The sequence below is a fragment of the Varanus komodoensis genome, unplaced genomic scaffold (assembly GCF_004798865.1).
Source record: "Varanus komodoensis strain SLA01 unplaced genomic scaffold, ASM479886v1 scaffold7_3, whole genome shotgun sequence".
Classification (NCBI taxonomy): Eukaryota; Metazoa; Chordata; class Lepidosauria; order Squamata; family Varanidae; genus Varanus; species Varanus komodoensis.
The window spans coordinates 19,866,888-19,881,825 of NW_025336480.1; the positions used below are offsets into that span (position 1 = coordinate 19,866,888).

Consider the following 14,938-nt stretch of genomic DNA (forward strand, 5'->3'; position numbering starts at 1 on the left):
GATCCACATGATCTATGCCTCCTCTGCCTCGGCGAGGGGCATAGGACCGACAAATGCGCTCATTGCTTGGCGTTTACCAAGCAGGCGCGAAAAAACAGGGAGAATTGTCTCAGGAAGCTCCTATGGGATCAGGCATTAATGCAGTCTGACCAACTGCTCCTACGGCCTGGTTCCTCTTCGTCCACGCCTCCTCAGCGCTCTTCCTCCACCATGAGTGCTCCGGCGAAGCGTCCTTCCTCGACCTCTGCCGCTCTTCCGCAGCATCCTTCGGACGAAGGCGCTGCTTCTATGGAGGCTCAGTCACTGCCTTCTCCCCCGGCTAAGAAATGGGAGAAGCACAAGCATACCGGTCTGGATAAACCTTCCACCCATAAGAAGTTGAGGAAGGAGAAGGTGGATAAGCCCGCTCGCAAGAGCAAGAAACCTGATTGCCCAAAACACCAGGGCTCAGGTTCATCGGGCTTTTCGGTACCAACGGCCGCCATGGTACCGACCCCCTTGGGACTGGCCCTGCAACTCGTTATGCAGGTGACTCCACCGGGATCCCCCAGGCCAACCACTCGGCCTGAGAGCGTGCCTCCCCAGCAACAGGAGGAGCCGCTTCGGGAGTCCATCTCTGATGGTGAGATCAGAGACTCCCTGCCGAGGGACCACTTGCCAACACCTATGCCACCAACTGAACCTCATGTGGCCTCACCATTACCTCCCAGATATCACAGCCTTTCATCCGAACATCGAGATGAGAGTTGGTTGATCCCGGGATATGGTGCTCCCTCCGGCTGGGGTGGTTACCAACCATATCCCTATTTTCCTCGGGATCATAGATCACCATCAGTCCCGAGGGACGTACCATCCACCTCCAGGTGTATGGAGACAAGGCGCCCAACCTCCCCTGAAACCTCCTCCTCCTCAAGCGAAAACCGGCCACGTTACGTGGAAGACTCCGAGGATTCAGAGGTCAACTCCACATCCCCTGATGTGGCTGTCGCATACCAAGGGCCTGCTTCACCCGACGAACTGCATGTCTCTTTCACAGAGCTCATGTCCTGCTTAGTTCGTTCGCTTGAAATTGAAGCTCATCAACAGCCAGGCCCCTCCACAGATCGGTTTTATGATGTCGTTCGGGGAGAGCAGTCCGCATCCATAGCTCTGCCACTTATAACTACACTCTGCCAGGCTGTGGTCCAGCCCTGGGCCCAACCGGCCCAACCACAAGCTATCTCCCGCAGATATGAGGCCATGTATAGAGTTCGTGACGATGACATTCCCTTCCTGCTCCGTCACCCGAAACCGAACTCTCTTGTGGTTGAATCCTCCCAGGGCAGGGAGTCCAGGGGACATACCGCTCCTCAGGACAAGGAAGGGAGGAAAATCGATATGCTTTTCTGCCGAGTCTATGCGGCCTCTGGACTTGGCGTGAGCATATCGAACTACGCATATCGAACTACGAAGTGACACTGGCACGTTACCAGTACTTTATCATGCAGAAGCTGGATAACGTTGCTTCCTCCCTTCCAGACCACCAAGCGGACCTTGCCAGGGTTTTCATTAAGGAGGCGATGCAGGTGGCGGTGCAACAGTTGCCTACCGCTCGTCATCATGTAGACACCGATTCAAGGGCCCTCGTCAATGCCATCTCGTTACGCCGACATGCGTGGCTGCGCAATTGTAATTTCCCCAATGAGATGAAGCACAGAATCGAGGAAATGCCATTTGACGGCACCGGTCTGTTCCACCAGAAGACTGACCGCAAATTAAAGGCGATTCACGAATCACGCCTAACTGCACGCCACATGGAGCTCCCGCAAAAACGTCAGTGGCAGTGGCCTTGATCTTCCTACCGGAACCAACCATACTATCCGCACCAGCAAAACTACCCTCGCCAGCAATATCAACAACAGCAGCATCGGAGAGAGCAAACACAACAGTGTTTTTCCCAAGGCCGTCGGCGATTCGATACCGATAAACACCCACGTTGATGGCTTGGGCGAACCATCCTCTCTTTCCCAACACCACCTTCCCTCCTCCCTTTTGGGAACCGGCTCCAGGGCCGACTCCCCATTTGGGAGTCCATTACATCTGATAGGTGGGTGTTATCTATCATCCAGTTCGGATACAGGATAGAATTCGATGTTATCCCTCCTTCGAGCCCAATCCGCTTCACACCTTCTTCATTGGTGCTACGCGATGAGGTCTCCCAGCTACTTCTCAAGGGAGCAATTCAACAATTGTCCTGCTCGGAAGGATTGCATGGATTCTATTCCAGATATTTTACGGTCCTGAAAAGGGACGGTGGTCTTCGTCTGATCCTGGACTTACGAACGCTTAATAAGTACATTAAACCAAGGACGTTCCGGATGACCACTTTGCAAAATATCCTTCCGTTATTGAAAAGAGAGGATTGGTTCACCTCACTGGATTTAAAGGATGCTTATTTTCATATTTCCATCCATCCTTCACACAGACGCTTTCTACATTTTACTGTCGGATCCGACCTGTTCGAGTTTAACGTTCTACCTTTTGGCTTGGCCACAGCCACTCGAGTCTTTACGAAGTGTATGGCGCCGGTATGCGCACACTTGAGGACATGGGGAATACAGATATACCCATACTTAGACGACTGGCTAATCGTCTCGCAATCCGAGCAAGCTCTCCTGTCTGATATACAAATGACCTGCGCTCTACTCGATGCTCTCAGTCTCTGCATTAACCATGACAAATCGTCCCTTATTCCCACGCAGGTCATCGATTTCATCGGGGCACGACTCGACTCAACACAGGAAAAAGCCTTCCTCCCACCGGAACGTCAGAATGCCTTATGTAGCCATATTCATTGGATTCGGCTACACGGAACGGTCCCAGCCTTATCCGTTCAGAGACTACTAGGGCATATGGCTGCTGCAATTGCCATTGTCCCGTATGCCAGACTACATATGCGACCCATACAACTGTTTTTCAACGCTGCTTTTCAACCGCAACAAGATCCTGCCACCAAGCCGATTCGGATTCCATCTGCAATCCTTCACATTTTAACATGGTGGACCATCACAGACAACCTGTCGATCGGCGCCCCGTTTCGACCACCTTGGCCAACAACAACTCTGTACACCGACGCATCCCTCCTTGGATGGAGTGTGGCATGTTCGGGACTTCGGGTCCAAGTTACTTGGAACCGACGAGAGGCGAGGAAACATATCAACTTTCTGGAACTTCTGGCGATTTTCAACGCCCTCAAGGCTTTCAAGACTGTGTTATGCCGTCAAGTTGTCCAAATTGCATCAGACAACATAGCGGCAGTTTTCTACATCAACAAGCAGGGGGGCACAAAATCCCCAGCCTTAGCACGCCTATTGATGGACATTTGGGACTGGTGCATACCGAGGAACATCGTGCTTATGGCAGTTCATCTGGCTGGAACCGACAACGTCGAAGCAAATACATTAAGCAGACAGATGTCAACAATCCACAAATGGGAGTTGGACAAACAAATTTGCGAGAAACTCTTCCGCTTGTGGGGTTATCCAGACATGGACCTGTTCACCACCCGAGAGAACAGCCTATGTGCCCTATACCGTTCCAGAGCGGGCGTCGGGCCGAGATCGATGGGGAACGTTCTTATGGTCCCTTGGAGCAACACGACTTTTTATGCGTTTCCCCTGATCCCACTCCTGACAAGATCCCACTCTTGTGCCTCCAATCTAGTTGTGAGAAGACGAAGATGAGAGGAAAGATGGTGCAGCAATTTCTGCATTTCCACGGGGTTTTAACCCTTGCCTCTCCTTTCCACAGGCCTCCTGCCAAGGGAGCTCTGTGAATGTTGTGTTGCATGGCCTCTCATTCCATTCCCTTTATGTACTGTGGTCAACTACTGTGCTTGTGAGCAGTGCATGGAATAAGGGAAATCAAGCTCCTACTTGGAGGGACATCTTGGCTGGACTGTTGCTGCTTTACCACAGATGGCTTACAATAAATGAGTAGAATAAAACAAACCCCACAGCATCCGACCATTAATATACTAAAACCCCAGTTATAATCAATTAAACATTAACATAGCGGGAAAATGGGTTTTGCCTGACGGCGAAACGAATATAACTTTATACATGAATATATTGTGTGTCTCTCTCTCCAACTCTGCATGGCAGAAAGGCAATGCCACCACAACTGCCTGTGTTGGGCGGGCACTGGAAGTGTTGCCATGGATACTGGGTAGGTGTCTGTTATTGCTGCATTGTTTGGTTTTCAGACAAATGGTTTTGCCTTACAGTTCTAGACTGACAGTGTACAAGACATGGTGGTCATCACACTAGCATATCACAGAATCATAGAATAGCAGGGTTGGGAGGGTTGGGAGAAGCCAAGAAGGCCATCGGGTCCAACCCCCTGCTTTAACTCCAAGTTAAACCATATCTCAGATGTGATCCGTGTATAGAATTGCATTGTTAGCTAACAATTTTGCATCATAGTGCATGCAAAACAGCATGAAAGCAATTTTATAAAGGTAAATAGCATCTTCTGGAATCCTCTGCTGAGGATGCATACCTAAACTGAACTATCTGACCTTGGAAAACATATTCCCTACACTTCTTCATAATTCTGTATACAACACGAGATAAAAAGCATAACTCTATCCATAAAATCATTACCTTGGAGAGTAGCTTGTCAAACAAACTATCCATTATGGCTACAAGCTTTGCCGAAATTTCAGCTATGTGGTCATGATAATCCTGGAATTACAAGGACATTGTTTAGTTGGATTTATGTCAAGGATTTTGTCCCAATTAGTATATTCAGAAGGCATTTACACATATTCACACAACATTTACACTGTGGCTCCTGTCATCCTTTACCAAGCAATACAAACTTTTTACTTAAATAGGTCACAAGTATTAACTTACTAACCAAGTCTCCTCCATACCGATTCCCAGAAATGCACAAAGGGCTTTGGGAAGAGTCAGGAATTTTGCTCACCTGCACTGCAGTTTGGAAATGGCAAGAAACAGCTACAGTTTCATAACTCCTTCTTCAAACTATTGTACACAAAGGAGAGAGCACTCCTGCTTTCTTCCAAATCTTTACAAAAGTGAGAAGAATCACCACTGGAGTGGTTGCTTCTCTCTGGAGAACTTACCTTATTCAAATCTCCTCTGCATACAAAGAAAACAAAAGTGTGCTTCTCCTTTAATGCCTCCAGCAAGCACAGAAGGTTTAGAAGAAAGATGGAATTTTCTTTCACTTAATACAGTCTGAAAAAAGGAGAAGCTCTTGCTTTTTCTTCCCTTCTCCAAACTGCAATGCAAAGTGACCTCGTTGGAGGCTCTTTTGAATCCCTTCTGCCAAAAGAACAGGGTATTGGTCTCTAGGAAGGAAAGTTATAGATGCCTGTTTATTCTGGAGAAAAGGAAATGGGCCATGAGCACTTGTAGCAATGCTTTAAAGACCGAGGATTACCAGCATTATCAATGAATAGGACTGGGGGAAAGGCACTGAGGCAAATACTGGGCTGAAGAAGAAGATGCATTACATGCCTCCGGGCTTGAGGCACCAGAGAGGCTTCCCTGGCAACTTCTGGCAGCCTGCCAAAGAACAGACCATTTAAAATTCAAAATTTTTGGAAAGATACCTTGGTTATATGGTCAAAATGCCTAAGCATGCTGTACTGTTTCGGCTGCAGGAGAGCTTCAAAGTGAGCTCTGATAACAGGAATGTAGTGTACTATCAGCTGCAGGCAGCGTGATGAGAGAGCTATAAACAAAGAGGAGAAAATAGGAGAAACCACACAGAACTATTATTGTGTTGTACTTACTCTGTTAAAAGAAAATAAACAGCAATCTACACTAGAGAAAACAGTTTTCATCTCAGAAAGTATGCATTTCAAAGAATGATCATCACACATGAACATAAAGAAAGGCTTTGCATCAAACCAAGACTTGAACTATATCTCTAAAAGGCTACAAAATGAGAAAAGTTTCTCTTGAAAACTGAAATTTATATGACTATGCAAGTTTGAAAATTGGAGCCATACCTAAATTTTTTGTAGTTATTGTTTTCAAGCCAACCACTTGCAATGCACCCGCTCCAAGAACAAGTTGACAACTTCTTGAATTGAAATACTGCATGAGAAAGGGAGGAAATAGTCACTTAAGACCTCTGTACAAAGTAGGGGGTGAATGATTTTTACTAAACGTATTTTTCCCACCTTCATAAATCATAGTGATAAATCCTGGTGCGATGCTAAGTTGAAAAAGCTAACACTTGTTTTTTAAGCTAGATAAGATTCTGCAATTTGATGATGTCACAATCAACAAATTATTACAGCTGATCCTAGAAATGATAACCCTTCACTCTCATGTGTATGTGTATGTGGTACCAGTTAAGCTTGGGTTCTCTGGTACCACATACACATACACATGAGAGTGAAGGGTTTAACTTGAGAGTGTACGCAATCGTGCATGTTGGTTGTTTCTTATCTTACATGTCTGTTTCCTGAGCTTTATGGAGGCAAGTTAGCACAGGGATCTACATATGTAAAGCCCAAAGTTACAGTTTGACTTCATGGTGTAAAAATTGTGAGGCTTTTAACTTTGGACAATATGTGTGCAGGTATATGTAAAATATGAAGTGGAATTGGGGATGGGATGGGCCAGCATTGTCCCAGGACCTCACCGTATATTGGACATTTGCAAAGGATTAAGGGGCACCAGAAGAATCCACTTTTCTCTGCAATATTCCATCCTAAAAAAATGTAGGAAACTGACTGCCTACTCTGGTAATAATTGCTGTCTGTGATGAAATCTGTTTTATGAAAGCCTTATATGGCCTTGTATTTTTAAGAGCTTGCTGAGCTTACCACAACCCATGGAGTGTCATTTGGCCAGCAACCTGCAAGAGGGCCTTCTCTGGGGTAGAGCTTGCTCTCTGGAATGCCTACCTTCATTGTTCAAAGTGGACTTGAAGAAATGTGCTTTCAACACCTATTAAAACACACTTCTTTGCACACCCTATGTCCTGAGATACTTTTAAGGTATGTTGTTATTTTCAGTCCCATGCATGCTTTTTGATGCTAAGAGTTAAGCTATTGCTTTCCATATATATAGGTAGATTCATTAAACATTTATGCAAAGGCTACCCTTAAAAATGCCTGGTACATTTATTTTATTTATTTAAAACATTTTTATGCTGCCCCCATCGCAACAAAGCCTCGGGGTGGCTTACAACCAAAACATACAAAATTATACAAAAACAAAAATATTAAAACCCGGTGCATCTCAGCTTAAAAATTTTTTAAATCCTACACAATAAATTAACACTTAAAATAAGTTTTAAATAAAAAGGTCTTAGCCTGGCGCCGAAAAACAAATAACGACGGCACCTGGTGGACCTCTCTGGCGAGCGCATTCCATAGGTGGAGCGCCATATTTCCTGCATTTGACCACAGATCTGAGAGTGCTATACCTTCAGTAAATCAGACAGGCGAGTAAGCATATCAGTAGCTATGGAAGGGACGTTATCCACACACTGGCAATACTCAAGGATGATTTTAATTAGTAACAATACCGTCCTGCAAGACAAAGAATCAAACATGCGATTTCAGACCATATGACAGGCTGACAAATGGTCAACTCAACTTCAAAATATGTTTCCTTTGACTTTTGCTATTTAGCCAGAAACACTGTCAGTTTCTTTGATGGTTCCTGCATTTTACTTTCCAGATTAAAGCCATTCATATACCACTGAATTAAAAGGGAAAACTCCACAGATATATATATGAATCTAGTTTATGAACAGCGAAAGAGAAATAATGGCATATTGAAGAAAAATGATTTAGACATGGTATGAAGCTGTGATTTTCCACTGCACAACAGCTGAAAAGATATATTTGGAAAGAAACTGTTTCAACAGAGTGTACAGCTGCAATGGCTAGCCATTTGAGTGCCACAGCATGCTTGCTTGTTTATTTATTTATTTATTTATTTATTTAAAACTTCTGTATGCTGTCACTACATGCCTTGGCATCTCCGGACGGCTCACAATACATACAATTAAAAACAATAAAATGATCTTGTTATTTATTTATTTACTTATGTATTTAATAAAATGATGTTATTTATAAATAACAAATTCAACAAAAGATTACATAAGGACAAAAAAACTGAAAAGAAAAAGAGCAACTGTTCAACAATAAAATATTATTTTTTAAAATAGTAATTAAATAAAAAGGTTTTAACCTGGCACCGAAAAGAATATAAACTTGGCGCCAGGCGCACCTCTCCAGGGAGTGCATTCCATAATCTGGAATTCCATAATTCCATATACCAGCGATTCCCTAAGTGAACAGTATTGCCCCCCTAGGGGTGCTGGAAAGTTGGGGGGGGCAGTGATTTGTTTTCTTAAATTTTCAGTAGAGGTAACAGACTTAATACAAAGGAAGAGAGATGGGGACAGTAGGGTTGTCGCCCAAGAGGAAAGGGGTCAGCAGCCCAAAAAAGTTTGGAGACAACTTGTATGAACAATTCCTGTTGTAGAAGCTGGAGCATAATCACCAGTGCACATTGGGACAAAGGGGAATCCAACAACAGCAATACCATTTTTCATACTGCTAGAAATAAAAATGCCTAAGCACACCAATTGTATGTTTTAATCACTGAAGCAGCTTAGGGCTCATTTATCTGAAGGGTCCCACAATACCTTATTTGCTTACCTAGGTCCTTAGATCATCTTCAGAGGTTCTTTCTGCCGAATGAAGTACAGCAAGTGGCCAAAGAAAGGGCTTGTTTGGAGCCCACAGCATATTGCATAGAGGCTTGCCTAAGGCCTGTAATACAGCCTTCTTGGCTCCAATTAAAGCACTTTTTATTTTTTACAAGCTTTTAAAGATAATTTTAAGATCCTTTCTGTTTTAGCTTTGCTCTGATAATGTTTTGCTGATGCTGGTTTTATTTAATTACTGCATTACTTTGCAGTGTGGTTAGTTTTGCTTTGTTTGATTTTTTAGGGCTGTGGTTATTTTTAGCTTTTTATCTTTAATCATCCAGGGGACATTTTTATTTGGGCAGCATACAAATAACACAAACAACCAATAATTATGTGTTTTATAGTTAATACTTTAGAACTTCAGTGCAGAAGAATTTATTAATCACTTTCTTTTGAAGAAATTAGATTGCATGTAACTCAAATGCCATTTTTTTCATTATGAACTGATCTGTATATTGGGAACAGATCATTAATATAATCAGGCAGTCATACTGAAACCAAAAAGACCCACTAGATTTTTATGTATTTATTTTAAACTTGCTAGGGTTTCCTAGAAAGGACTACACACAGCAGGGACTTTCAAAATATCAAGTACACCACAAATTTAGGCATAGGCCTGGTTTGTATGTAACAAGTTTGTTGAATCAGGGATTGTATATGTGGGCCTGGAACTACTGGTTTACTATGGATTGGTTAACTATAACCCAAGATACTTTGTTGGTTTGAGTACTGTTTAAACAACGGGCTGTCATTACGTGCAAACTCAGAATTGTGGGTTGTTCATGGATTGTAGTAGGCAGGAGCTGTTTTAAAAAACAGCCTATTGTACATGCAGCAAAGGCAGTGTGACATGCCTGAACCCCAAAAAGTAAGGCCTGAGTCTCTACCTCTTTGAAACGCTTGCTTTGCTTGGCATTAAAGTCTAGTTGCTTACAATAGTAGAGGAGCACTTCAGTCAGCCTTCCCCTGAAATTGACATCTGCTTTCATGAAACCACTGAGATGACACAAGGAGCACACACACTGCACATCTGCAGCCTTAAAAGTTCCTTAACAGGCATGACTTCTGCAGGCAAGAGGCAGTAATGAGCCCATGCTCTGATGTTCAGAGAGGGAACCTTGGCCATCCAGACAGGATTGCTCCTTGCTAGCTCACTGTACTTTGTTATTTCTTAGCACCTGTGAAAATAGTAGTATCCAAACTATCCCAGTAATCATATCTTTTAATTGTGTAGAATGCTGTACACATGCACTGAATACAAGTTTGTAATCTATAAAAGCTAGTCACTTCCTTTGTGCTTCAGACTATATTTGAGGAGAATTCTGCTGTTTTGATCTGAACCCATCTCACCTTCCATAAGTCCCTGCTGCAAGGAGTAAGAGGCTGCGGCGAAATGTTTTGGAAGTCTAGCTATCATTTGAGTATTTTGCAATAATAAAAATCTCTTTCTTGGTAAATGTGGAGTTGGAATATCACTCTCTGGAAGCAACCCAGAGACAGGAAAAAAAACCCCATGGTTTAATTCAACTATCAGCCTGGCAAACCCTGGGTAGGATAACAAACCATAAATTATGGGTTAGAATTATGTGTGGACCATGTCAAAATATGCAACTAAACTATCCCTGGCCACTGATTAGGAGGAAACCAAATTATCCAAGTCTGCCTTGGCCTAAAACTGGAAGAATGTAAATAAATGCTGAGTTTTTTGCTGCAATATCCTTTTTGTCTGACTCATACTTCAGTTATTCTTATTTTCATAAAATCAGTACCCTTCTGAATGCTCTAAATTACTAGTCAAAACACAAACGAAGCAATTTGTCATGAAGAAAGAAATAAAAATACATCTTACCCAACTACAGCATATTTTTGTCCATCAACAATAAGGAAGTCAGTTGGCTTTCTTTCCTCAGGTGCTAATTGTTGGAAAAAAAAAACCAAAGAACAACTAGAACTAAAGGCAATCCAAAGAGCAGTATAAATATCTTCAGTCTTACGTTAAGCACTTCCCAGGGAGTGGGAACAGCAGGGCAGTGAAGGAGCAAGCTGGGTGACTTGGAATGGCATACTCTAATGGATGCCATACAGAAGGCAAGTGGTCCGGCAGGGGAGGGAAGCACCCTCCAGCACAGAAATGCAGTGGGCTTCTGCAAGAAATTGCACTCTACACCCCACTCCTCTGCAAGCCTGTTGCAGCCTAGCAAGGAAAAAAGGGTATTAGAACTGGCCTTATTCATTCCTGTTTCCTACTTATAACAGTGTTGTAAAACTTCCACTCGCTTTTGAGCAGTTATGCTACTCAGTTTGTATTCCCTAGATTCACAGTGGATTCCATGACACACAGTACATTACAGGTCACATGCTTTATTCTTAAGGCTCTCTAACACTCGCTTACTGTACTGTGGTGGATCTTATGCTGCCACTTTGCCTCTGGTCATTCTGTGGGCTAGCAGACTAGACCACAAGAGGATCTAGCAGTTTCCGAAATATGCACAGAAATAAGCAGAAATGTTCATTTCCTGCACAGGACAAGTCAGTGGGGTCAGGTCCGGTTCCTTCATTCCAAAACTGAAGCACACTGCTTGCTTCAGGATCCACTAGTTTTTATTGCTCTCAATACATGTGAAAGAAACTGAGTGTATGTTACCTCATGGCACATTACTATGTTTTCACTATCATCTGAAAAGAAAGGAAGAGCTGAAAGAGGGAAGGCAAGGCTTGGGGTGGCTGGATCACTAGAGACCTCAGACAACCAGCTCTTCCCGAGACAAAATATGATTTTACTCATCTGCGCAAGTTCTCTAGATTATACTTGCATCAAAAATCAGAACCCCACCATGAGGCTTTGCAGCATCATACTTGTTCATCAGAGCTCCTATTATTATTTCAAATAAAATCAATGGGTTTGTGCATTTTCCAGACATTGAATCACCCAGTAAGAGGGGTTTCTTCCAACCCGGTATGCATATCCTTACTTTGTCTTTTCTGTGAGAAAAAGTAAAATACTGCTCAAGGGAGCATTCCAGCAAAGCACACTCGGATGCACTGAAGATCCCTGGCGCCCCTGCCCCCAATGGTTTATGATAATCAGCATTTTTGTAAGTAGTGTGTCAGCGTATCCAACTGTGTAAGTGTTAACCCTTAGGAGGAACTGAACCCCATGGGCTTGCTTACCAATATTTTGGACTTACTATGTGGATAATTGGGGTATTCTCAGAACATGTAGCTACAGTGGTACCTTGGCTCACGAACGCTTCAGTTCATGACCAAATCAGGTCACAAACAGAAATTTAGGAAAAATTGTTTCTCAGGTCGCAAACTCCACATCGGGTGATGATCACAATCGCACCTGTCTCCCCCCTTGAACACGCCCGCGATCACACCTGTCTCTCCCCCATTGAGCACGCCCGTGATCCCATCTTCCCTGTGATTAAAAAAAATATTTACAGAATGGATTAACCTTATTTATACTGAACCTCATGGGGAAATTTGACTTGGCTCACGACCAATTTGTGTCCTGACCAGAGTCGTGGAACGGATTAAGCCAAGGTACCACTGTATTTTGGTGGCATTTTCTGCATTAAACACAGTTTTCTTATATTCACTACCCACACAACCAAATACAGTTAGATATCTTCAGATGGTTTTCTCTTCAAGCTAAGTGTAGATCAGGTCCAACAGGTGTGGCTTGAGGATGGGATTAAGATGCATGATTTATATACACTTCAGAGAGATTTGGCTGTTCAGGCAAGAACAAGAGATTCAAACCCATTACATTTATTTTGGGGCAAATTCTACATTTCTTGGTTACTCGGCTTTTGAACAACTTCCTCCTTAACAAGCTGGTCTCTCTCTCTCTCTCTCTCTTTGGAAACCATTATAATGTATTTGTGTATTGACATTTTGCCACAATATCCACACGGCTATATTAGAATAAGTAGGAGATACAGAGGCAAGGGACCTACCTACTGCTTTTTTTTCTGGTAAAGCAATTTTGCTATCAGATATAGAATCAACAAGATCTTGAAACTCAGCAGGAACATCAGCTTGCTTCCAGCGCTCATTATCTAGCAGGAGGCTATGTATAAACATAAAAGAAAAGGAGTTTTCAAACAAAATACATTGTGCTGTGCCTGTACTGGTTTTTAAATTTATTGCCAGAAATGTGAAATCTACAATCCGCACTTAGCAGATTCCCAAGACAGCTTCTTGGGCCAAAACCTTATTGAAAATAAGTAAGAATGAATACTAATGAAATAGCTTGATAATCATAGCCTTAGCCCGAATCTATATAGTTAGTGATCTATGTGTGTGGCCTTCTGTAACACAATTAGTGGAATGGTGTAAACTGGTGTCCTGCAACACCAGGGGGTTGGACATGATGGCCTTCGTGGCCCCTTCCAACTCTACTATTCTATGATTTTGTGAATCCTGCAGGAAGCCATTTGTATGAAGTGAGTTCCTATATACTTTTGTCAATTTCAATAATACTGCCACATTTTTTCTTTTCTGAAGCATAGCACCTATGGTGCTAAAACTACTTAAACCATATGAGAAACAGCTTTCCAAACCCCACATGCTGCATTATCCAGATAATTGCAACCAATAATGTGTAATTTAGTGCAAGAGTAAATAGGACCTCAAATAAAATTGCTGAACATGTGGCAAACTTGACCCATAGAATCTAGCAGCCTGATTAAGTAAAATAGAAGTGGGCAACTCAGAGGCCTGAGGTGCCACAACGGTTTCATGGAATCCTTCAAGGTTGCAGTTCACCTATTATGAAGGGTCTTTCAAGACACTACATGTTTAGAAGCTACTTTTTGTAACATCACACTTCATTACTCAGACAGCTTTTAACAGTTACATTCATTTGCTTATTCTGAAGGCACTGTGGCTGCCACAGGTTCACTGCAGCCATCAACATAATTATTTCAGCTTGCTAAACAATGAATATGACAATTCCTGTTAATAAAGCCACTGTTCTTTCCTCCATCTGAAACAAGGAACTATACTTCAATGTGCATTTACTAATGGGGATCAAACTGTAGTTTAAAGAGGCTAGGTTGTAGTTTAGAGAGATTATAAGCTTGCTCAGTGCTTTTTTTGTAAAAAAAAAAAAAAAAGGCGCCTGTAGGTACTATGTTAATGATGTTTGCAGCTGATCTGCTACGCCCCTTCAAAATCACTTCATAAATCCATTGAAAAAAAGGTGCCAGAACACCGTTCCCCTGCATTCTATGACAAAAAAAGCCCTGAGCTTGCTTATATCAAAAGGGTTCTGACGGAATGATAATATGGTATGGAATGCAAAGGAAGAGTACAATACTGCAATGAGGGGCACTGTAAAGCTGCAATAAATTGCACTGGTTTATAAGGTACACACAGAGAGATACCTAAGTTTAGTCTTTCTTTCCTCATGGAATCTGTTCACAAATCTGTTAGCTTGACTCTGAAGCGCACCACGCAATGACATACTCTTCCTGCCACAGATCTGTTCTGTATCCAAGATGAAAGTTTCCATCAGTCGTGAAAGGGCAACAAACTCTGCAGAATTCAATTTTTCCAGGAACCCATCCTAAAGGCAAAAGATGAAAGGATGCGATAACATTTTAATTATTTCCATTTCTATCTTATCTCATCCCAAAGATTCAGAAGATTCATACATCATCAAATGCCCCAGCAACAGTTTCAAGACAATTTTTCAAATACAGACATTTGGAGGGAATAGGTTTCAGTTTATTATTTAGTCATCAAATCTGTCTCATACCTTTTTAATAGTTTAAGGTATAGTACAGGTTAGTATGAAATGAAATCATACTAACAAGACCCATCCAAGACTCACTCAGCATTTCTACTGTTAAGACACTATTGCATTCTATGTGCATTCCATACACACGAGCTCTGTTCACTAAGCAAAATGTGCCTCAGAGTCATGCATTACAAAATTTTCCTGACAACAGGCCCTGTGCAGGCACAAAGTCCATGTGTTGACACAAAGAGACCACGAAGAACTGTGGTTTGCAGTTTGTGTTTGCAAACCAGTAACAGGAAACACTAACAGGAGGAAGCAATAGCTGCATAAAAGGGGAAAGGCCAAGGAAGTGCACAAGTGCAAGGCTTGGGCATGATACAATTAACTTCAATCTAAACCCCCCCCCTAAGTGTTGTCAAAGGAATAGGCACTTTG

The 14,938-nt window shown here is 42.6% G+C and overlaps 1 protein-coding gene across 3 annotated transcripts in view; it reads right to left on the minus strand.

Moving 5' to 3' along the window:
• The window catches only part of VPS54 (VPS54 subunit of GARP complex), a 58,705-nt gene that overhangs the window by 6,065 nt on the left and 37,702 nt on the right, over nucleotides 1-14,938 (minus strand). For all 3 annotated transcript variants that reach the window (XM_044454637.1, XM_044454638.1, XM_044454639.1), the window contains 7 exons: nucleotides 14,145-14,326; nucleotides 12,714-12,826; nucleotides 10,601-10,664; nucleotides 7,453-7,558; nucleotides 6,023-6,110; nucleotides 5,621-5,742; nucleotides 4,644-4,724 (listed from right to left, as the gene is read on the minus strand). In XM_044454637.1, the coding sequence (XP_044310572.1) occupies nucleotides 4,644-4,724; nucleotides 5,621-5,742; nucleotides 6,023-6,110; nucleotides 7,453-7,558; nucleotides 10,601-10,664; nucleotides 12,714-12,826; nucleotides 14,145-14,326 (756 nt within the window). The remainder of the gene's footprint in view (nucleotides 1-4,643; nucleotides 4,725-5,620; nucleotides 5,743-6,022; nucleotides 6,111-7,452; nucleotides 7,559-10,600; nucleotides 10,665-12,713; nucleotides 12,827-14,144; nucleotides 14,327-14,938) is intronic.